This window comes from Myotis lucifugus, unplaced genomic scaffold, assembly GCF_000147115.1.
Source record: "Myotis lucifugus unplaced genomic scaffold, Myoluc2.0 scaffold_322, whole genome shotgun sequence".
Taxonomy (NCBI): Eukaryota; Metazoa; Chordata; class Mammalia; order Chiroptera; family Vespertilionidae; genus Myotis; species Myotis lucifugus.
The window spans coordinates 28444-50744 of record NW_005871370.1 but is presented as its reverse complement, the minus strand read 5'-3'; the positions used below and the strand labels follow the sequence as shown (position 1 = coordinate 50744).

Genomic DNA, 22301 nt, shown 5'->3' with positions numbered 1-22301 from the left:
GAGGAGGAGGAGGAGGAGAGAAGAAGAAGAAGAAGAAGAAGAAGAAGAGAAGAAGAAGAAGAAGAAGAAGAAGAAGAAGAAGAAAAAGAAGAAGAAGAAGAAGAAGAAGAAGAAGAAGAAGAAGAAGAAGAAGAAGAAGAAGAAGAAGAAGAAGAAGTAGTAGTAGTACTAGTTGTTCAAGCCCCACTTGGCAGAGACCAACAGCAGCCTAGCTGGGGAGGCCTATACAACTCCCCGGAAGAGGGTAGGGAGGTTGGGAATATGAATTCTGGGGTCAGGATGTCTGTGTGACTTTGGGCAAGTTGCTTTCTGTGTCTCAGTCTCCTCCTCCCCACATGGGGATAATAATAGTCCCTCCATGGAGGGTTATGTTCTTATCGCTCTTCATCTGGTACCTGGAGGCTTCTGTGGACATCGGATGGAAACAGCATCCTACGACTGTGGGAGGCAGAACGCCTCCGGACATTGGAACATGCTGTGCCTTCTGCCTGGCCGGCCTTCCCTCTCTGGTCCAGCTGGAGCGTCCCTCTTTGTCCTTTGGGACTGACCTTTGGGTCACCTCCTCTGTGAAGCCTTTCAGAGTTCAGGGACCTGCCCTGAGTTCCCACGGCCCTTGTGTACACCCCTCTCGACTCAGGGAGGGAGCTCCTTGTCAGAGAGCCGTGAACAAGGGGATGGACTGCAGTCGTCTGATTTTGCAGAGGGTTCACGGACTGAGCAGCTGCCGTGCCAGACCAGTGGTTTCCAGGAGGGCTGGGCAGCAAAGCTCCGAATTTCTCTTGGGGTTCCTGGGGTACAGCGAGGCACCAGGCCCAGAGGGGACTGCTACATAAATCAAGTAGATCTGGAAACTGGTCCCAGGAAAAACCCTGCCTGGACCCACAGCTGTGGCAGGGGCCAGGGTGGGGGGTTCAAGCAGAAGCAACACGGTCCCCACGGAGCAGCCACAGGGGAGCCTCCCACTGCAGAGGCTTCTCCCCGAGATCTAGGTGTCCCTAGAGCCCATCAGAGAGCACTAGCAATGAGAATAATCACTAACATGTACTAAATGCTTCCTGTGTGCATATCACTTATATATGTGTACATGTATATATTTATATGTGAATATATATTTATGTGTGTATATTTATATGTGTGTGTATATATATTTAAATATATGTGTGTATATATGTATATATGTATGTACAGATATACACAAATGAATATGCATATGTATATTCAGCCCAGCCATGAGGGGATATGATTATTATCCACATTTTCTCGGTAAGCAAACCTCCCACAAGAAGGGTGAGTAACCTGCAGGGTCACCCAGCCAGGAAACAGCAGGGCTGAGCTTCGATCCCAGGCCTTCTCCCTCCAGTGCCTGGCCTACTGACCACTCAGCTGCAAGGAGCAAGGAGGAGCCTTTCCACAGTATTTATGTGTTTGTTCTAGAACATTTGGAAAGCAGAGAGAAGGATAAGAAGGACAGGTTCATCCCTAGCCCTGCAAACAGGTAGCTGGTAGAGACTGGGGTGGGGCATTCCAGGCCAGGGGCAGTGTGAGCAAAGGGAGCAGGAGGCCAGGGACTGGGAGCCGCAGCGGGTCTGGTGAGAGGGGCCTCGTGGGTGGGCAGGGCAGAGTAGTTGGCGTCACTCTTGTGGGTGACCCGCTCGTCCTGGGGTCACTGGTGCTGAGCCACTCTTTCCAGGTGCTGAGAAAGCGGGGCCTCCCACCCATCACGGCAACCTGCCAACAGGCCTGAGGAGGAACTGACCACAGCGCTGCACCTTCCCCAAGCACTTCCTTCTCACCCCATAATTATGTGATTACTCACTAGCAGTTCTGGGGAAAAGGACAGGAATTCCTAGAGGCCAGGCCCTGAGTGTCCAAAAAAGCCCATTCGGGGGCCAGGGCTGCTTGGACCCTCAGAGTAAGATCCAGGCAGGCTGCTCCCATCCTCCCCGCGCCCCCCCCAGGAACCCCAGGCAGTGGCTAGAGAGGAAGGTCCCCCCCGACCCCTTGCCTGCTCTGGGCCCCCTTGTCTCCACGTGGCCAGAGGGCCAGGGCTGGGCCCACCAGCTGCTAGAGAGCCTAGCTGGTCATTGTAGAAGCGAGAGGCTTTTGGGTTCCCAAACACCCAGGCTCGCTCTATTCTGAGACAAATACACCTCTGTTTTTATTCCCCTCCTTAGAGGAGCAGTTCCCTTTATAGCCTGGGGTGTAACCAGCGTAAGCCAAGGGCCCACAGAGATTCAGAGTGGCAACCATCAGGTGCAGACCCCCTGGCAGCCTGCCTCCTGTGCTCCCCACTCAGCCCTCACACTCGGACCCCCTGGGAGTGTGAGCAGACAGCTACCTGGAGGGCAGAAGGCAGAGCAGGGAGGTGCTGGGACTGGGTCAGCAGAACAGGAGAGTTACCTTGCAGGGGGTAGGAGGAATCTGCTGGGAGGTGGGAGATGAATTCCAGACCCCAGAGGACAGACCTGGGAGAGGGCATGAGCTCCCCTCTGCTCTCCTCCCCAGGGCTGGGCTGGACTGAGCTGACTCTGGGTCACCCCAGGTGGGGCCCAGACAGACAGGGGGCTGGGCGGGAGCTGGAGCCCACGGTAGGTTCGGGGAAGCTGGGAGCTCCGTCTGGAAGACACAACTGTTAGCCTTCCGGGGAGCAGTGCCCTTGGGGACCCAGCTGGGCTAAGGGGAGCTTGTCAGAGTGGGTCTGAGGTGGGTCTTGGCTGTGACGGAGCCAGATCCTTTTCATCAACAGGATGAGCCAGGACGGGGTCTTCCCAGGGCTCAGGGAGGGAGCTCCTTGTCAGAGAGTCGTGAACAAGGGGTGGACTGCACTAGTCAGGTTTTGCAGAGGGTTCACGGACTGAGGAGCTGCCGTGCCAGACCAGTGGGCTCCAGGTGTGCTGCGAGGAACATCTATGTCAGGATCCCATGGAACGTCCACTAGAAATGCAGGTGCCTGGCCCCCAGTGCAGACCCACTGCATCGGAGCTGAGTTTGCAACAAGCTCCCCAAACCTGAATAATGAGCTTCGAGAACCACTGGACCAGAGAGCCCTGAGGTCTCTTTCCCCGGGAGAATCCGGCCTCTCTTACTTGTGGACATGCGGACCAGAGAGCAGTGCTCCTGAGGCAGGGCGGACATGGAGGCCACCTCCGTGGAGGCCTCAGGAACCCGCCGGATGCGGTAGCAGGGATTAGCCCACCTGTCCTCATAGCCGGGGCCCCCTCACTCCCTGGGTCTTAGACCACCTGTGCCTCAGGAGCAAGAGCCTGCGCACAGATGGGACCCTTCAGCCATACCCATGTCCCCACACGCTCCCTGCCCTGATCCAGGCTGCTTCCCGCAGCCCTCACCTACCCCCCTTCTCCCCTCCCTGCTCCTGCCCCATCTCTGGAAAAGCAACACCAGCTTCCCAGGATCTTCTGCCAACTCCAGCTGCCATCCTGTCTCTCCCCGGGCACCGCTTCCTGCGGGCCGGGTCTGCACTCCAGGTCTCCTTCTTCACCTCCCACTCCTTCCTGGCCCTGCTCCCAGCTGGCGTCTACTCCTCCTCCCCACACACCAGGTCCCCACAGCTGCCCCTCACCTGTGCTTGGCCAAGGCCACTTCCTCTCTGCCAGGGACCTGAGCTCCCAAGACTGCAAGCGCTGGCCCAGCTCCCATCGACAAAGTGCCCTAAGGGGCTCCGGGCAGGCGGGGAGGCAGAAGAATGGGGCATGAAGCCTTCCCGGGGTGGTGGGCCTTGCTAAGCTTGGGGGCTGGAGGCCTCCGGGCCAGGGAAGGACCCCAGGGAGCACCCAGGGGTCTGGACCACGGCCAGCCGGCCCCCTGGGTAGCTCCCCAGCAGAGCCAGATGGGTCCAACTATGGCCGAGCAGGCCCTAGCCCTCCCCTTTCCCCAACCCCTACCCCCAGCACACATAGCCCTACAAAGGTCGCTTCTTGGCCAGGTTAATCATTCCTGCGAACACAGACACTGGGGGACATGAGCGCAGTCTTCGCATATCTCTGGTGCTGTCGCGTGGAAAAGGGAGCAGCGCAGTGGGGGGCAGGCGAGGGCGCTGCGGGGGGCCGGTTTCAGCTCCCTCTGACCCGCCTGGGAGAACAGCTATGTGGGGTCAGGGGTAGCTCTCTGTGCCTGAAAGTGGGCAATTCCACAAAGAACACGTCTGCCAACACGTTCCTGCTTTCCCATTCACCTGCAGGGCTTTCCTGAGGCTCCCTCGCGTGCCCCGCCAGGCCTGTATGGTTACCCCTTTTTACAGACAAGGAAACAGGCCCAAGGCCATTCAGCAGGTCCTTAGCTGAGTTTGGGCGGGAGCCCAGGTACCCTGTGTGGAGAGAGGAGAAGAGAAGACCTGCCCGCCCTGCAGCTGATACAGCCACCCCGAGTCAAAGACCCCGCAGGCCCGTCTACCCCGCTGAGCCTGGGCCCCGGGGAGGAGCAGGAGTGAGCACCCCTTCAGCAGCCGTATTCAAGCAGGCCTTGTGGGCTGATTAAGTGACTGCACTTCCCCACGGTCCTTTCGAACGCAGATTCTAGGAGCCAGGATATCTCTGGGAGATGGAGGATGAGAAAGTGGGAACCTCTGAACTGCTCTCAGAATCCCAGCCAGCATTCTCCGTGCCAGCCAGCGGGCAAAGCTTCTCACATAACATCTATTTCACTCTCACAAGAACACCCAATGGCCTTTTCACTCCCACCTTCCCCGCAGGGAAAAACGAGGCTGAAAAACAATTTCTAGGTACGTGGTTGGCAAAACGCGGCTCGCGAGCCACATGCGGCTCTTTGGCCCGTTGAGTGTGGCTCTTCCACAAAATACCCCGTGCGGGCGCGCACGTACATACAGTGTGATTGAAACTTCGTGGCCCATGCGCAGAAGTCGGTATTTTGTGGAAGAGCCACACTCAAGGGGCCAAAGAGCCACATGTGGCTCTCGAGCCGCGGTTTGCCGAGCTGCAGTTTGCCAAGCCACAGTTTGCCGACCACTGGCCTTGGTCATACAGCCCGAAAGGGACAGCAGCAGGGCTGAAACCAGGTCTGTTTCCTGAACCCGAGCCCATGCCCTGGCCACCCCATCCTCAGGACAGCGCTCAGCCAAGCTGCTCCGATTCCCTGTGCCCAGGGATGAGGGCTCTTGGGTGCCCCAAGGTCTGGGACCCTGTGTCATCCACAGGGCACAGCCCTTCGGTGCTCAAAGCCCTTCCCTGGTGTCTCCGAGAAGGAAGAAGGGAGACTGGGAAGAAGGGAGACTCTGGACCTAGCAGAGGGATGTGGTCAGGACAGCATCAGCCTCATTACAGCCCCTGGCATGGGAGCTGTGGTGGCCCGGACCCGCCTGGGCTCAGTGGCCAGAGCCCTGAAGTCCAGCATCTACAAGCTCAGAGGGGAGGCCAAGGAGCCTGCTTGTTGAAAAGCAGTGCTGTCGAGCAAGAGGGTGGGAGGAAGGGAGCCCTGGAGTCAGAAAGCCTGGGCTCCGGTTCTGGCTCAGGGCCTTTGCATGCTCTGTGCCCTTCATCCGGGCCCTGCCCTCTCTGCGCCTCCATTTGCTCATCTGCAAAATGGGTGATAGAGGAGACGCTTAGGAGTGTCAGAGAAGCCCATGCCCAAGGAACTATTCGGTGACCTCAGTCCCCTACCCCAGGGTCTCCCTCCCAACATCCAGGCCACCTAACAGTAGGGGTCCAGCCTGAGCCAGGCCGATTCCAGCTCCCCCTGCTCAAAGGCCCCAAGACCAGCCCCCCACTCTGACCCCACACCTACCAGCAGGATATCAGCAACCACTGCCCAGTTGCAGGACAGAAGCAGCTCCCCAAGGGCCAGGAACACCTGTGGACAAAGGGCAGCAGGTGAGGCCCCTGGACCTCAGTCACCGGCCCCTCGAGCAATGGCTCTTCCCGCTGCGGAGAGGGAGACTGAGGCTGCACAGAGGAAGGCCCATCAAGACTTACTGGGATGAGCTCAACCCCCAGTGTGGGGCGAGCAGGAGGCAGCCAATTGGTGAGTCTCTCTCATCAATGATGTTCCTCTCTCTCTCTCTCTTCCTCTCCCTTCCTCCCTGAAATGAATAAAAATATATTAAAAAAAAAAAAAAAGACTTCTTGGGATGGCTGAGTCTGGAACCATTTCATATTTCGGCAGCCTCAAGGGTGGGTGGGCATTCCCACGGGGCAGGCTGGCAGCCATGACCCAGAGGGGGGCCAGGCCCGGCCTGGGAACAGCACTCCCTCATGGGCAGCCCCCGGGTCCAGCACTTGAGGTCACCCCTGGGGCCCCAGCAGGAGGCAGCCAGGACTCCAGGCCACCTTTAGAGGGAGGACAACAGGCTGGGAGAGGGAAAAGCCCTTGCCTCCTCTCTGCTCCCCTAAGGCCTGTGGACACTGATCAGGTGCCTATTGTGTGTCCCCCACCCCCACCCCCACCCCAATGTCTGCTGGTAACAGGAGGCCTGTCTCTCCCAGCTCCCTAAACCCCCTCCTCGTGCCAAAGGATTAGGACAATCCTCATTCCACTCACTCAAGAAGAGCTTAATGAAGCAGCAAGAAGGAGAAAAAGAAGTCTTATTTCTGAGTTTCCAAGAGCTTATTGGGGTGGAACTCGCCATTCCTGGAGTCACAGAGCTGTGCCCTGGGCAGCCCAGGCTCTGGCTTCCAAAGGCCTGTGAGCACCCAGGGCAGAGGAACCAAGGGCTCACTGCCTGCACACACACCTACTGTGTGCCAGGCAGGGTCAATCTGTCCCCCACCTAACCTCTCAGCCACCTCCCAAGGTAGATATCGTCACACCGATTTCACAGGTGAGGAGGCTCAAGCCCAAGGTCACACAGCAAAACCCTCTCTGGCAAGCCCCTCGGCCCTGTGGCTGGCCCTGTGCAAGGTGAGGGACAGGAAGCTGGGGGGCAGGGAGGGAGGCTCCACAGAGGCCTCAGCAGCCACATGCCCAGCGAAGCTGGCAGGAGAGAGGCAGTGGAAAGCCCAGGACGGGCAGGGTCCCGGCTGGAGGTGGCACTGAGCAAAGCCCTGGAGGGTGGGCAGGATCGGGGTGGGCTGAGAAGAGCCCACGGCCAGGAGGCAGAGGACCCGCTGGAGCAGAGGCAGAGAGGTGGGCGTGCACGCGCCGGGCGGGGCGGGCAGGAGGATGGCCCAGTGTGGGGAGAGGGCAGAACCCACCGAGGAGGGGGAGCAGCTGTGTGTTCTCTCGTCTAACCAGGCCCTGGCCCTCTGCACCCAAACTCGGGAACCCTGAGGGCAGGGAGGGTCTCCCTCTGGGCCTAGGAGGGCTGGGTACCCACAGGGTGGGAGGCAGACCTGCTGGCAGGCAGGTCCCAGGTGAGGCCCAGGCAGGCCGCAGGCCCGCATTCCAGCCTGACAGGATTTGTCCCCCCAGCCTCCTGAGGCCACATGAAAGCCTGGGCTGGGCTCACAGCCACCTCCCCTCACATTCCAGCCGCTCCACCTGGACCGCCACCTCCAGCCTGTGGCGGGCACCCGCCCTGGCACCGCGCACTCTGCCTCTCCCTGCCCCCTCACGGCCACAGGACATGCTGAAATACACCTTTTCCTTCCTGCAGCTGGGCAGGGTGCGTCCCGAGCCCAGAATAGAGCAGATCAGAGGGAGGCTGCAGCCACAATGGGCCATTCAGGCTGAACACAGCCGCCGGCGAGGGTGCCAGGTTTCCTGACACACCTGGAAACCGGCCCCCAGCCACCAAATCCTCTCCACACGGCGGCTGCAGGGGCCAAAGGCTGGGCGGAGACGCCGCCTCCCAATCCCACAATTACAGTCTCCTGAGACGGCGGCTCAAGGAGGGGCCCTCCAACAAAGGGTGTGTCCTCCCCGTGGACGGGCCGGCCCCACCCTGCCAGGCCGGGCTACCCTGGGGAGGGCACCACCCTCTGGGCCTTGGTTTCCCCAGCCAGGCAGCAATCGGGCGGCCCAGACGCTCTGCCGGGCGCCTCCAGCCTGTGCTTCTACAGCTGGGACCCTCGCCGGGCACCGCTCCTGTTCCCCACAGGCTGCGTGCAGCTCGGGTCTGAGAGCTCAGGGGCGCCCGTCACCAGGTCAGACTCTGGTTCCTAAAGCTGAGAAAGGGCTGTGGCTTGAAATGCAGTTGCCGTGAAGAATGTAGCCGACTGTTTGAAGCTACTCCTACGTGATTGCCTCAGCCCCACAGGCCGGCACCTCCTGGTCACCCTCTCCCGATGGCCACAGGCTCCTCTCACTGACCAGGTCCCCAAACGTGCTGTCTCCTGCTGTGCCCCCACGTCGCTGTCCTCACTGGATGAGCCAGCCAGGACATAGGCCCCAGACAGATGGCCACCAGCGAGCCCCAGAGCTGCTCTCTGGGAAAGCCTGTTGGACGCCATCACTCAGGCCACACACGGGGAGTGGGAGGGGCAGCTCCCCCATACACGTCTCACCCTCACAGCTCTCCAGTCACTGAGTCCTGTCCATTCTGCATCCTAAACGTCTCTCCAATCGCCCGTCCCTCCTGCCCACTGCTGCTGGCCGGGTCCAGGCCTCCCCTCTCCCTCCTCCTCACCAGTTTCCCAGGCCCCACACCCCGCCCCAGCGCTGGAGGGGACTTCCAAAAGGGAAATCGGATTCTGCCCTTGTCCCCTCATCACCTCATCGCGCTCCCCTGCACCCTGACTGAGTCCCCCTGGGTGACAGGGCCTGGGAACGCTGCCTGGAGCCTGAGAACCGTGTTGCCCCTCAGCCTCTGGCCTTTCCCATTTCAGACTCAAGAGGATTCCCCCCTGATGACTAGCCCTGGCCTTGATCACCCCAACCACGGAGGCGGGCGCACACACACACACACACACACACACTCACACACACTGTGATGCAGGCACACAAGCACGCACAGACACATGTGTATGCAAGACCTCACACACGTGTACACAAGCTTCAGCACACGTGCACAATCTCACATGCGCACACATACATGGACACTCATAACCTGGGACACACATAAAACTCATGCATCACAAGTACATGCATGTGCAGGTCACATGAATGACATTAAAACTCAGGTGGCCAAAGCACCAACCAAGTAGACGGTGGCTGTAAACACTGGTACATGCTCACTTGGTGAAAAACAGCCTAGCATGTGTGTGTGCATGCTTGTGGTCTCATAACATGGAGAGCACACACAATCACATGTGCACACACACGTATGCATGTACACAAACATGCTTGTAGCCTCCCACTCATGCACATGGACATGCATACACTCACACCTTCACACACACACACATACACACCTCTCCTCGGGCACACCTGCACACTGCACACACAGGGCAGCAGGGGAGGGAAGGGGAAGCCCCTGCCCAGAGAAGACTCAGTCCTGATGGGGTGGTGGGCAGTGTCTTCACCTTGGTCCACCTAAGTCTTCCAATTGGGCAGTACCTGACCTCTGACCTGCAAAGAACGGATTCTAGGCCCCGCCAGGAAGGGTGGTGGCTGACATCCTCCATGGGCCCGTGGAGACGGGGACAGAGCTAAGACCCGATCGTCTCCTTTCATGGATCAGCTCCTCCCCCCGTGAGGCTGGCCCAGTCAGGACACAGGCCCCAGGCACAGACTGGCTGCCAGCAAGCTGCCGTGCTGGCTGGCACACTTCGCCCCTGGGCCTGCCAATCTGTAATTGCAGGGACTGGCTTCAGGGCACAAGGGTACCACCTGTTTCCCAGGGGCCAGCAGCAGCCCGCAGCCTGATAGGCAGGCAGGTGGGGAGTGAGACCGTGGGCTCTCCAGGGGGGCTCTGCTGACCATCCAAGAAGAGACACCTGCTAGATCTTGGCAGGGAAGTGGGGCCTTCGGAGGAAGGGCCAGTGTGTCTCTACCGTCCCTCTGAGGAAGCCCCTGGCAGGTCTGGTTACTCCAGCCCAAGATGCAAGAGAAAAGGGTTTATTCATGAAGCCCCTCCAGGGCTAAGTTGTAGGAAAGGCCCTGCCCAAGTTTGGGCACCGGCATGGCCCAGCTATCTGCCCCCACCACCCCGGGCCAGAGAGAAAAATCCTTAGCTGACCCTCACTACGGCTGTGGTGGGCACTCATCCTGGCACATCCCCACCAACCACTTCACAAGTCTCCCCCGTGGGCACCAGGCTGGTCAGATACTGGGCCTCCATCCCTGCTTTTTGCTCAGGAGTCCTCAAAGCTCAGAAGGACAGAATTCCCTTCTGGGTGTAAAGGCCCGGTCACTACCAAGTGGCTCTGTCCTGGGTGGTGGTGGACACATCCCTCCTTGGGCAAGTAGGGAACTCAGAGCTATGATCTAGTCTGGGCTAGAGGGGGCCTCAAAGGTCATCTGGGGCAGCTCCTGTGTGAAGATGGAAGGCTGAAATTGCAACATAGACTTCCCTTTCCCCCCAGAGGAAAAAATAGTAACTCAGAAAAATGTTGTTTTTCACCAAAGAACAAAACTTAATGAGACAAACATTAAGTATTGGCAGACAAGGGGAAAAACAAACACAGTTCTGAACTAGAGTAGAGCACAGAGCTCTTCCCAGCTCCCTCCCCAAACTATTCTCCAAAATCCCCTTATGGGAGGGAAATAACGGGAGGATCCTAACTCCTCGCTCTTGGCTGAGAACCAGGGGCAAAAGCTGCTGGGGGGAGGGGGGTGCGGGGAGGGGTGGGGTGGGGGGAATGGGTAAAAGTAGAGAAAGTGAACAATGGCTCCAGTTACTGACTCCACTCAAGGCCAGAGCACAGCCCCCATCCCAGAAGGGGACGCACCCAGTCATTAGGTAGAATATGGTAGAGCATTTACCTAAATCCCAGAAGAGAGAGGGGAGCCCAGGTGTTGGAACAAAGACTCCTCAGGCCTCACCTGAGCCCTGCAATTCCCTCAGGCGGCAGAAAACCTAGTGCTCAACTCCAACTGCCACTCCTCTGGAGAAGAGAATGTCACAGAGAAGGCTGGAAGGGAGTCAAGAGCAAAGTCGCCCACAGGCCATCAAAGCAAATTCAGTATCTGAGCAGAGCTGCCCAGGCCCAAGCTAGGAGGAAACACTCAGCAGACAGAGAGAAAATAGAAGAAAGAAAAGGAAAGGAAAAGAAACGAAAAGGAGGGAGTGGAGGGAGGGGAAGAAGAAGGGAAGGGAAGGGAAGCAAGAAGGGGTGGGGGTGGAGAGAAAAAAGAATCCAACCTAGAAGACAGATAATATGAGAAGGAACAGAAGATAATGCCTTATAATTGCTTCAAACTAGATTGAATGTTCATTCAATCAAGAAAGAGCTCAGAGATGAAACGAACCCCCACAGGATGAGATATAAAGGAATATCACACAGACCTAAGGAAATACATGGGGGGTGGGGGTGGGGCGCAAAACAGAAAACAACATTATTACAGAACAAACACATTATAAACAGCTAGAAACAGAATAGGCATTAACAGAAGACTTACTGATATAAAGAAAGTGCTTGATATAATCTCACTGACTAGTGATTTTTTTAAAACACCAAGAGGAGGAAACATGAGAGAGAAGTAAATGATATGGAAGACACGTGGAGGTGCTCAGGGCGGGACTGGAGCAAGCAAGCACCTCAGGCACGGATTTAAGGAGCTGCTTACTCTCAGGTGACACAAGGGCAGAGTCAATACCTGAGAGTGAGCGCCTCCTGAAATTATGCGTCCTCAATGCCTTGCTTGCCTCACCCTAGCCCCAGCCCTGGAGATGACACAACCCAAGTAAAAGCAAACAAACAAACAGAAGAAATATTCAAAGAGTTGAAATGGGGAAGGAGGATACTCCGCACTGATTCAGATAAGAATGTTATTAGGCCCGGCCCGCGTGGCTCAGTGGTTGAGCGGCAACCTATGAGCCAGGAGGTCACAGTTTGATTCCCAGTCAGGGCACATGCCCGGGTTGCTGGCTCAATCCCCAATTGGGGGGCAGGGGGGTGCAGGAGGCAGACGATCAATGATTCTCTCTCATCGTTGATGTTTCTATCTATCTATCTCTGAAATCAATAAAAACATATTTTTTAAAAAGGAGAAGAACATTAATGTTATTAGGAAGAGATTTTGAAGGATATTTACCACTGAGACATAGCCTAGCCATGGTAAACGTCTTCCGACATGATTCCCAAGATGGCCTTGTTTTCTCTCCCTTGCCTTGACTGCAGCCTGTAAGAGACCATGAAGCAGAGGGCCCAGCTAGGCTGTGCCTGGATTCCTGACCCACAGAAACAGAGAGGTGATAAATGTGTGTTGTCTTCAATGGCTAAGTTTTGGGGTGAGTTGTTCCACAGCAAGAGATAACTAATATCCTAGCTAAGCTACTGAATTTCAGGAATGAATAATAAAGCCTTCAGATATCCAGATGGAAAAAGTGACTCAACATGAAGGATTTTTTAAAAATCAGGCTAACTTCGTTCTCCATGGCAACATTTGATGCCAAAAGACAACGGAGCAAATGTTTGCAAAGGAATGAGGGAAAGAAAATGTGAGCCAGGAGTGTATACCCACTTAGATGTTGTTCAAGTAAAGAGTCGAGAGGAGAAGACGATCTCAAACATGAATGAACCAAAGGAATACAATCTCTCTAGCCTTTCTGGGGGGACATGGGACGAGGGAGAATGAATATAACTACTTAACCCCCCAAATCTACCCGGTTAGGAGAAGAAGCAAAATAAAGAACTCAGGAATGGAGGATCTATGTAAAGGGACTGATAGTGAGCACTGCATCTATTTAAATCTGGGACTGCTGTCAAACAACCAGAAGGATTATGCTTACAGAACAGACTGTGGGTGTTATACATCTAGAAAAAGTAAAACTAATGATATAACTAACAAAAATCGGGAGGCTGGGTCCTGGCTGGCATTGCTCAGGGGTAAGAACATCTGCCTATGCACCTGAGGGGGAGGGTCGAGTGTTCGATTTAGGGTCTGGGTTGTAGGTTCAATCCCCGGCCAGGTCAGGGTGTGTGTGGGAGGCAATAGATGTCTCTTTCACATTGATGTTTCTCTCTCTGTCTCCCCCTCCCTTATCTCCCTTTCACTCAATCTAAAAATCAATGGAAAAAATATCCTCGGGTGAGGATTAACAAAAAATAAATGAATAGCTCTGACCTGTTTGGCTCAGTGGATAGAGCGTCAGCCTGCGGACTGAAGGGTCCCAGGTTCGATTCCAGTCAAGGGCATGTACCTTGGTTGTGGGTACATCCCCAGTGGGGGGTGTGCAGGAGGCAGCTGATCGATGTTTCTCTCTCATCAATGTTTCTAGCTCTCTATCCCTCTCCCTTCCTCTCTGTAAAAAATCAATAAAATATATTTTAATAAAAAGTAAATAAATGAATAAAGAAATCTGTGTGACATGTGTAGAATGACAGTCACCTAATTACATAACAAACGTGGAAGCAAATAGGCCAAGATGTTGAGCGTTGCTAATTCTGAAAGATGAGGATATGGATAAAGTTGTCCTTTTCTGCTTTTGCTTTTGTTTTTTTAATTTCTCCCAATTAAAAATGTAAAGGGCCCTAACCGATTTGGCTCAGTGGATAGAGCGTCGGCTTGCGGACTGAAGGGTCCCAGGTTCGATTCCGGCCAAGGGCATGTACCTTGGTTGCGGGCACATCCCCAGTAGGAGGTGTGCAGGAGGCAGCTGATCAATGTTTCTCTCTCATCGATGTTTCTAACTCTCTATCCCTCTCCCTTCCTCTCTGTAAAAAATCAATAAAATATATTTTTAAAAAAACAAAGAAACGTAAAGGTCATTGGATGCCGTGTGGTAGACTGAATTGTTGGTCTCAGCGCTTGATGCCTCCACAGCCTTGACATGTGGAGTGCCCGGGAGCTTAATCCGTGGTCCTCTTCTCTCATCATGCTCACTCCCTGGATGATCTCATTCGACCTCATGGCTTTAAATAACCAGTCTAGACCTCTCTCCTGAACTCCAGACTCATATATATCTAACTGCCTCTTAACATTTCCAGTTGACTGCCCTAGGAGGCATCTTAAATTTAACATGTCTAAAATTGAATTCCTAATTTCACCCCCTCTGAAACAAAAACAAAACAAACTGCATCTCCATCTCAGTCAATGCCAAGTCCATACTTCCGATGGCTCAGGCCAAAACCCCTGGAGTCGCCCTCGACTCCTCCCTCTCACTCGCACTCCACACCCAACCTGTCAGGAAATCCTGTTGATTTCACCTCAAAATATACCAGAATCTGACCACTTTTCCACACTTCCTCCATAATGGCCCTGGTCCCAGCCATAGCCTCTCTTGCCTGTATTATTGGAAGGCCTCCTAATTCCTTTCCCTGTTTCTGTCTTTGTCTTCTTTCATTCTATTGTCAGCACAGGAGCCAGAGAGACCCTGTTAAACCACGTGGTAGATCTTCCAAACGACCCCCCAATTCTTCATGCTTCTTGGTGTTCATACTCTTGCATAGCGCCCTCCCGTGGTGAAATTGGGCTGGCCTCTCACCTTGCTTTGACTAATAAATAGCAGAAGCCACAGTGAGCTGTTCCTGGCCCGGGCCTTAAGAGGCTTTGCAGCTTCCACTTCTGCTTTCTTGGAATGCTGGCCTGGGACCGCCATGTAAGGAGGTGGTCTCCCGAGTGGAGGACAAGAGGCCACGTGGAGGATCGGACAGCCAGACTTGAGTGAAGCCACCTTGGACACGACAGCCCAGCCCATCCTCCGGGTGAAGGGAGCCACTGGAGTGAGCACCAACAGAGAAACTGTCCAGCCACCCCCCAGAATCACAGGAAATAACAAATCATTGTTTTGAGCCACTAAGTTTGGGGCGATTTGTTGTACAGCAACAGATCACTGGTACACCCATAAATCAGATCATTTCGTCTGTGCTAGACATCCTCTACTGGCTTCCCGTTTCACTTAAACTTGAAGCCAAATCCTTATATGTACAGGGCCCCATGCAACCTGCATCCCCACCACCATTACCTCTGACCTCACGTCCCCTGCTCTTCCCTGGCTCGCCCGGTTCCAACCACGTGTCCTATACACACCAGCCATGCTTTCCCCTTCGCGGCCTTGGCACTTGCTGTTCCCTCTGTGTGCAATGCTCTTCCCCACTCCACCCCAGGTTCGCATGGCCCCTCCCTCGTTGCTCCAAGTGACTACGGAAGTGACACTATGTCAGTGAGGCCTCTCTGACCACCTTGCACTGCCCCGTCCCTCTTCTGCTCCCCTTTCTCTGCTCCGTTATTGTCCACAGAGCTCATCCCCATCGAACATACCACTTATTTTGCGTGTTTATTTCATTACACACATATTTTTGCCTGTTTTGTTCAATGTTGTATCCCCAGAACTGAAACAGAGCCTGGAACACAGGAAGTGCTTGGGAAATGCTTGATAAGTAAGGGAGCATTGCAGCTCCTCCAGCCACCTCACCATGGCCTTGGCTCTGCCCCTCCTGGCCCCTGCTCCCTCAGCCCAGGGGGCCCAGCGGGGGTTGAGTGTAAAGACTGAACCCCAAGGCTTCTCACCTATGAGACCAAAAGAGCAGCAAGGGATTAGACACCTGCCCAGGGAGGGGATGGCCCACATTTGTGGGGGCCTTGTGGCCATGTGCGCAGACACTATTTCCCACAATGCAGGACCCAGACCACAGTGGAGGAGGAGCCCTTGGGGAATGTGGCAGATTGATTCACCCCAAACACCCACTGCCATATTTCCACATGCTCTTTGAGATCACTGTCCGTCCCCATCAAAAGTCTGAACCTATATTCTCTCCCCTCAAATCCAAGAGAGAAGTTGTGGCTCCAGGAAAGAACTGAACGCCTTGAAAGTGACGCTATGTAACTTTCAAGGGCAGGTCATGAAAGGCAATATGGCTTCATCTGGCTCCGGCTCTCAGGATGCTGGTCCTTGGAACCCGGCCACAATGCTCTGAGGAAGCCCAGGCCACATGGAAAGGCCACGGGCAGGTGTTCCAGCTAAAAGTTCCAGCTGCGGCCTCAGCCGATAGTCAGCATCAGCTCAGGCGGCCCAGCCCTACCCCATCCTGCCTGCTTAACCCCCAGTGGAAAAAAGGTAAATGATCCACACACCCCAACTTTGCCCAAACTGCAAATTTGTGAGCAAATGTGTTTGGGCTGTTTTAAACTAAGTTTCATTACATAGTCATAGTTACTAAAACAAGCACAAAAGTTCATTTTGCTCCCTAAGGAAGCCAAGAGGTAAGTACTAGCACTCCCATTTTATAGCTGAGAAAATGGAGGCACAGCAGGGCCAAGATCTTGCCCTCGCTCACAGAGCTAGTAAATGAAGAAGCAGGAATGACATCCAGGTCTTGCAGACATCTCAATGCATGCTCACTCCCATCCCCCACTCCTGCCCTCCCATCTGGACCACAAAGCCCACCCACGGGGGTTGCTAGAGTTCAGCCCTGTCCTCCAGCAATCAGGCCAGTGATGGTGGAGCCTGGCATTGGGCTCAGTCCCTCTCTGAGTGCAAACCCCTTCTCCGCTGAAGGGCAGCTGCTTTGGGAAGAAGGCCAAAGAAGAGGGTGTGAGCCAAGACCTGCTGTGCATGTCTGGATCCCAATTAACAGCCAAAAAAGTCCACTTCCCGTGCCAAGGGGACTGGAAGGAGGGAAGAGATGGAAACCCCTGTGCCGGCAGGTGGGCCACTGGGCGTGAGCTCCCCTGGGGAAGGTCCCAGATTAGACTTTGCAAGCTCCAGACAGATGATGCAGCTACAGCCACAAAAGCAATGGAAGAAAAACTACACTCAGCTGCAGACACACATGTGCACACTCACATATGCACACATGTCCCACACAATTATCTGCATGCCCTGACACATGTATGTGCACACACATGCACAAACATATATACAACACAAAACGCACACATAGACTCACTCATACACACCGTGTACATATAGAATCCTATCTAATAAAGAGGGAATATGCTAATTGACTGTCCTGCCCTCAAAGATGGCAGCACCCAGAGCCAATAAGGAGGGAATATGCTAATTGACTGTCCTGCCCTCAAAGATGGCAGCACCCAGAGCCAATAAGGAGGGAATATGCTAATTGACTGTCACGCCCTCAAAGATGGTGGCACCCACAGCCACAAGATGGCGGCGCCCAGTACCCTCAGCCCCCTAGCCCCCCAGGGCTGGCCCGAGGTGCAGGTAACCAGGGCCAGCTGAGGCTTGCACTGCCGGCAGTGGCAGCAGCAGAGGTGTGATGGGGCATCGCCTTCACCTGATCGCCAGGTTGCCTCCTGCTCCTGAGGGCTCCTGAACTGTGAGAGGGGGCAGGCCGGGCTGAGGGACCCCCCCATCCAGTGCATAAATTTTCATGCACCAGGCCTCTAGTGAATATGCATTTACATGCAATACCCATGAAGTATGACTATACAGGTACACAGAAGTTGAACACACAAGAGCACACATCAGCACTCATATTCATGGACCTGAATATATTCCCACTTAGATGCATACACACACTAACACACATGCCCAATTTCCCATGGGCTCTTCCCAAGCAGATCTTGGGGCCCATCAGTTTTCTGAGGACTTGCAGAGATAGTGCAAGAACTTTGGTTTCTGGAATCTGAGGAAAGGGGATAAATGGATGGATGAAAGAGGTTCAAGTGACCCTGCCTATTTTGAAGTTCAACATCAGCCAATTCCTCAGCCCCTTTAGATGCCTTTCTGATGTTGACCCTCACAGGTTCTTCAAACCTAATGACATCCTTCAAAGTGGGCTGCAGCCAGTTCCACCCATTGAAGTTTTAGGGGTGATGTCATGTCCCTTGGACTCTAGACTCTTGTATCCAACTCTCCACTATACCTCTACTTGGATGTTGACCTCCCACCACAAACTCAGAATATACCAAACTACCAAAACTGACTTAAAAGGAAATAAAAAGTCTTAATTGACCTATAACAAATAAATATTTAGTCAGTAATCAAAAACTTCTCACAAACAAAAGCCCAGAACCAGATGGCATCACTAATGGATTCTAACAAACATCTAAAGATGGATTAACACAAGCCAGTCACAAACCCTTCCAAAAAAAACAGAAGAGGGGGAAACACTTGTCAATCATTCTAGGATGCCATTACCAAGAAAACTACAGACCAATATTCCTAATGAATACACTAGATACAGAAATCCTCCACAAATACTGGCAAGCCGAATTCAGCATCACATAAAAATGATTTAGACAGTTGTCCTCGGCATCGGAGGGGGATTGGTTCCAGGGCCCCTAAGGATACCAGAATCTGTGAATGCTCAAGTTCCTTATATAAAATGGTGTAGTAGCCCTAGCTGGTTTGGCTTAGTAGATAAAGCATCAGCCTGTGGACTGAAAAAGTCCTGGGTTCGATTCTGATCAAGGGCACATGCCCGGGTTGCAGGCTCACTCCCCAGTAGGGGGCGTGCAGGAGGTAGCTGATCAAGGATTCTCTCTCATCATTGATGTTTCTCTCTCTCTCTCTCTCTCTCTCTCTCCTCTCTGAAATCAATTAAATATATGTATATTTTTAATTAAAATAAAAAATAAAATGGTGCAGTATTTGGATATGACCTAGATGCATCCTCCTGTATACTTTAAATCATCTCTAGAGTACTTATAATACCCAACACAATGGAAATGCTATGTAAGTAATGGTTATAGATTATTGTTTAGGGAATGATGACCAAAAAAAGGTCTGTACATGTTTAGTATAGACACAACCACTGTAGGCTTAACATAGTACAAGTCAGCAACAACATAACTTCCCTTTTTTCCAGTTATTTTCTATCCGAGATTGGTTGAATTCATGGATGTAGAACCCATGGCTATGGAGGGCCGACGGCACACCATGGCCAAGACAGGATTTATCCCAGGAATGCAAGGTTGGCTACACACAACTATCAATCAATGTAATACACCATATGAATGGAATAAAGGACAAACAACACAATCATCTCAATTGATGCAGAAGACACAAGCCAGATCTCCCGCTCCTCAACACAAAACCCTGTCTCACTCTCAGTAAAAGCCGATCCCACCTGGTACCCATGAGGCCCTATGTAATCCGGCCCCATCAACTTCTTGTCCTCTTCTCCCTCTCTCCCTTCACTCTCTCCACACTAACCACAGGGTCCTTGCTGCTCCTCGAATCCACCAGGTACACTCCGGCCTCAGGGTCTTTACAGTTACTGTTTCCTCTGCCTGGAAAACTGTTCCCCTAAATAGCCACATAATTCACTCTTTCACCTCCTATAGGTCCTCACGCAACAACCACCTTCTCAGAGAGGCCTCTCTGGTTTTACTACATAAAACTGCAGCCCTTGTCCTGGCCAGTGAAGTTCAATTGATTGAGAGTTGTCCCACACACCAAGAGGTCACCGGTTCAATTCCCAGTCAGGGCACATGCCCAGCTTGTGGGCTCCATCCTCAGTAAGGGGCATGCAGACATCTCTCTCATTGATGTCTCTCTCTCCCTCTCACTTCTTCTCTCTCTAAAAAAATCAATAAAAACGTATTTTTTAAAATGTGCAGCCCTCTCCCCACATACTCCCTATCTCCCTTCTCCTCAATGTATTCTAAGCATTTATGATCATCCAGAACATTGTGAACTTTACTTCTGTATCTTTCCTGTTGTCTATCTCCCCCGACTAGAATGAAAGCTCCCTGAGGACATAGATATCTTAGTCTGTTTTATCCAGTGTTACATCCATAGCATTTAAACCAGCATGCCACTCTATAGGCACTCAATAACTATGTGTTGGATAAATAAATGATCGCACATAGCTAGTCACTCAACCGTTCACTCAGCAAGCAGTGACCACCCCTCCCATCCCAAGACGCCTGACATTATGTTTCAGGCTGGAGTTCTGAGAAAGATCAAAGCCACCCTGGGCCCTGCTGGGAGAGGGTGAAAGTATAAATGACCATGGACCAAGGAAGGCAATGCTGAGGGGCATGGAGGATGGGGAGAGGGTCAGGCCTACCAATCAGGGAAGGCTCCATGGAGAGATGGTGCTCAACCCAGTCCTTGAAGGCCCAGAGTGGTCCGGGCATACGGAAAAGGGGAGGGGGCAACAGAGGGAGGCCCCAGATGCGGGAAGCCTGGGGCATGTCCTGGAAATCCAGAGGGGACCTGCAGAGCCGGACGGCATGGGGATAAGGCTACTAAGATTGTCAGGAGAGTCTGTGAGGGGCTTTGAACTCCAGGATGAAGAGTTCGACTTGGTTCCAGAGGCACCAGGGAGCCATGCAAGGCTTCGGAGCAGGGAAGGTCCATGGTGCCGCTCTGGCAGAGTGGGAAGAACAGATCGTGGTGGGTGGGCAGGAAGGTGGCTCCCAGAACAGTCTTGGAGAAAGACAGTAAGACATGAGCCAGGAAAGGAGAGAGGGGACCGAGAGAAGTGAGTAGGTTGGCAGTATTAGGGTTTTATAACCACTTTGGGGGAAGGAGCTGGAGCCTGAATCTCAAGTCAGAACTTCAGGTGGACTTCAGAGGTACAACAGGACGGTGGCGGTGGGGGTCTGTCAGGAGGTCCAGAAGAAGCGCATGGCTTCTACGAGGCTGGAGTTCTGGCCGTGGAGGCTCAGCACCGCCGGGCATCGTGCCAGGGCCAAACACGAGCCACAGGCAGGAGCAGCTTCCCAGCGCTGGAAGACGCGTGCATCCTGGCCTCCTGCCTCCCTGCCCCTCAGCCCGCACCCGGCAGGCCTGGAGGAGAGCTTCTCCAGCTGGCTCTGTCCGCCAAGACGCAATGTCATTTCTAGATGAGCCCTCCAGCTCTGGAAACGTGCCAGGCTGTAGGAGGGGGGACAGCTGTGTCCCCAAAATACAGCCAAGGAGCTGCCTCCCAGAGCCAACCAAGCAGAGGCAGAAGCAGAGCTGGCAGGGGGGCCACGGCCCCAGCCAATGCAGGGACAGGCCTTTGTCGGGCCTCCATCTGCCTGGGCCTCAGCCCGCCTGCAAGGTCAGGCCCATCGAGGTCCCACCGGCTGGAGATGATGGTCCCAGTCACTCTTCTGCTCCCTCAGCCAGAAAGCATTAAGGCATTTGTCGGCGCCAAGTGCATGCAGGCTGTTTCTCTCCCATGCAGGTGACAAAGGTCAGTGCAGCATGAAAGACAGACACTTTATAGTCTGTGGGGCTGAGTTTGGGTTTTGTCTGTTCTGTTCTTTGTGTTGCTGTCTCCGGGCCTCAGTTTTCCAATCTGTCAAGTGCACATGAATGAGAAAAAGCCTTCCCCGTGAAGGTGTCATAAAGACCAAATAAGAGCAGAGGGAGAGAGGCATGCTAACTGGACTTGTCTGCTCTCCAGGAATCTCAGCAGAAGCCCAACCAGAGCTAAGGACTCAGGTGAGAAGCTCCGCACCTTACAAGAGGCGCCGGACACACCCTCAGGGTTTAGAGAGAGAAATGGAGCTGTCCCGTGTGGCCCTGGCTTGTATAGAAGGCTGGAGACTTGGGCTGGGAGCGTCTATTTGAAGCGTGAGAAAGCTGAGTAAGGGGCCTTGGCGACACTCACAGACAGGGCAGTGCCCACCAGGAAGGAGGCTGGCCTCTCTCTCTGGCTGGACGCCAGGGAAATGCTGGCCCTTTCGCACCAGGACCACCCAGGGGCATCCACAGAGGGCATCCTCGGGGCATCTTGAAGCATGTCAGCTGGCACTGGGAGGCTGAGGACAGCGGTGCCAGAGGGAGCAGCCTGCAGTGTGGGGTGAGGAGAGAGGGCGGGGGTGGGGGCAGCTGCACTTCCTGAGTTCATCCAGGGGGTTAAACGGACACAGGAGAGGAGACAGGCTTGAGGCTCACGAGAAGCCCCACAGGGTGCCTGTCGGGACACAGGGTCTGGCAGGAAGGTGGGAAAGGCACCACCTGACGAGGGGCAGAGGGGGAAGCGAGAGGCCGGCGGTGACTGTGTCGGCTGCATCAGGGAGCCGCACCATGCTGCAGCCAGGGCCCGGGTCCCAAACACCTAACGACGTGGCCCAAAGCGAGGCGTCAGCCAGCTTCTGGGCACCCGCCTGTGGAGGGCACGCACAGTCAGCAAAACAGCTCAGCTCCCATTTGGGGTCACCCCCACCCCACCCCCACCTGCCCAGCCCTGGAGGGGTCAGGACCCTGGGGAAGGGACGGTGTTGGGGACAAGAGACAGAGATGGGACAGGAGAGCAGAGCCGCCTGGAGCTCCCCTCCTTCCCCCAATGCCATCGGGGCCTGGATAGAAGCTTTATTGGGAAGTAGAACCCAAGTTTCCATTTAAACGGGACTAGCTTTTTAGCCCATGAGTGTGACTGGAAAAGCTCTGAGATCTGGTGGCAGTGAGATCTCCAAACTGCTGGCAGGAGAACAGGAAAGCT

General features: G+C 54.2%; 1 protein-coding gene across 1 annotated transcript in view; it reads right to left on the bottom strand.

Moving 5' to 3' along the window:
• Positions 1–22301, bottom strand: part of SPNS3 (sphingolipid transporter 3 (putative)) — a 42354-nt gene that overhangs the window by 3111 nt on the left and 16942 nt on the right. Inside the window, exon 9 of the mRNA XM_006100649.3 lies at positions 5758–5823. Coding sequence (XP_006100711.2) covers positions 5758–5823 — 66 coding nt within the window. The remainder of the gene's footprint in view (positions 1–5757; positions 5824–22301) is intronic.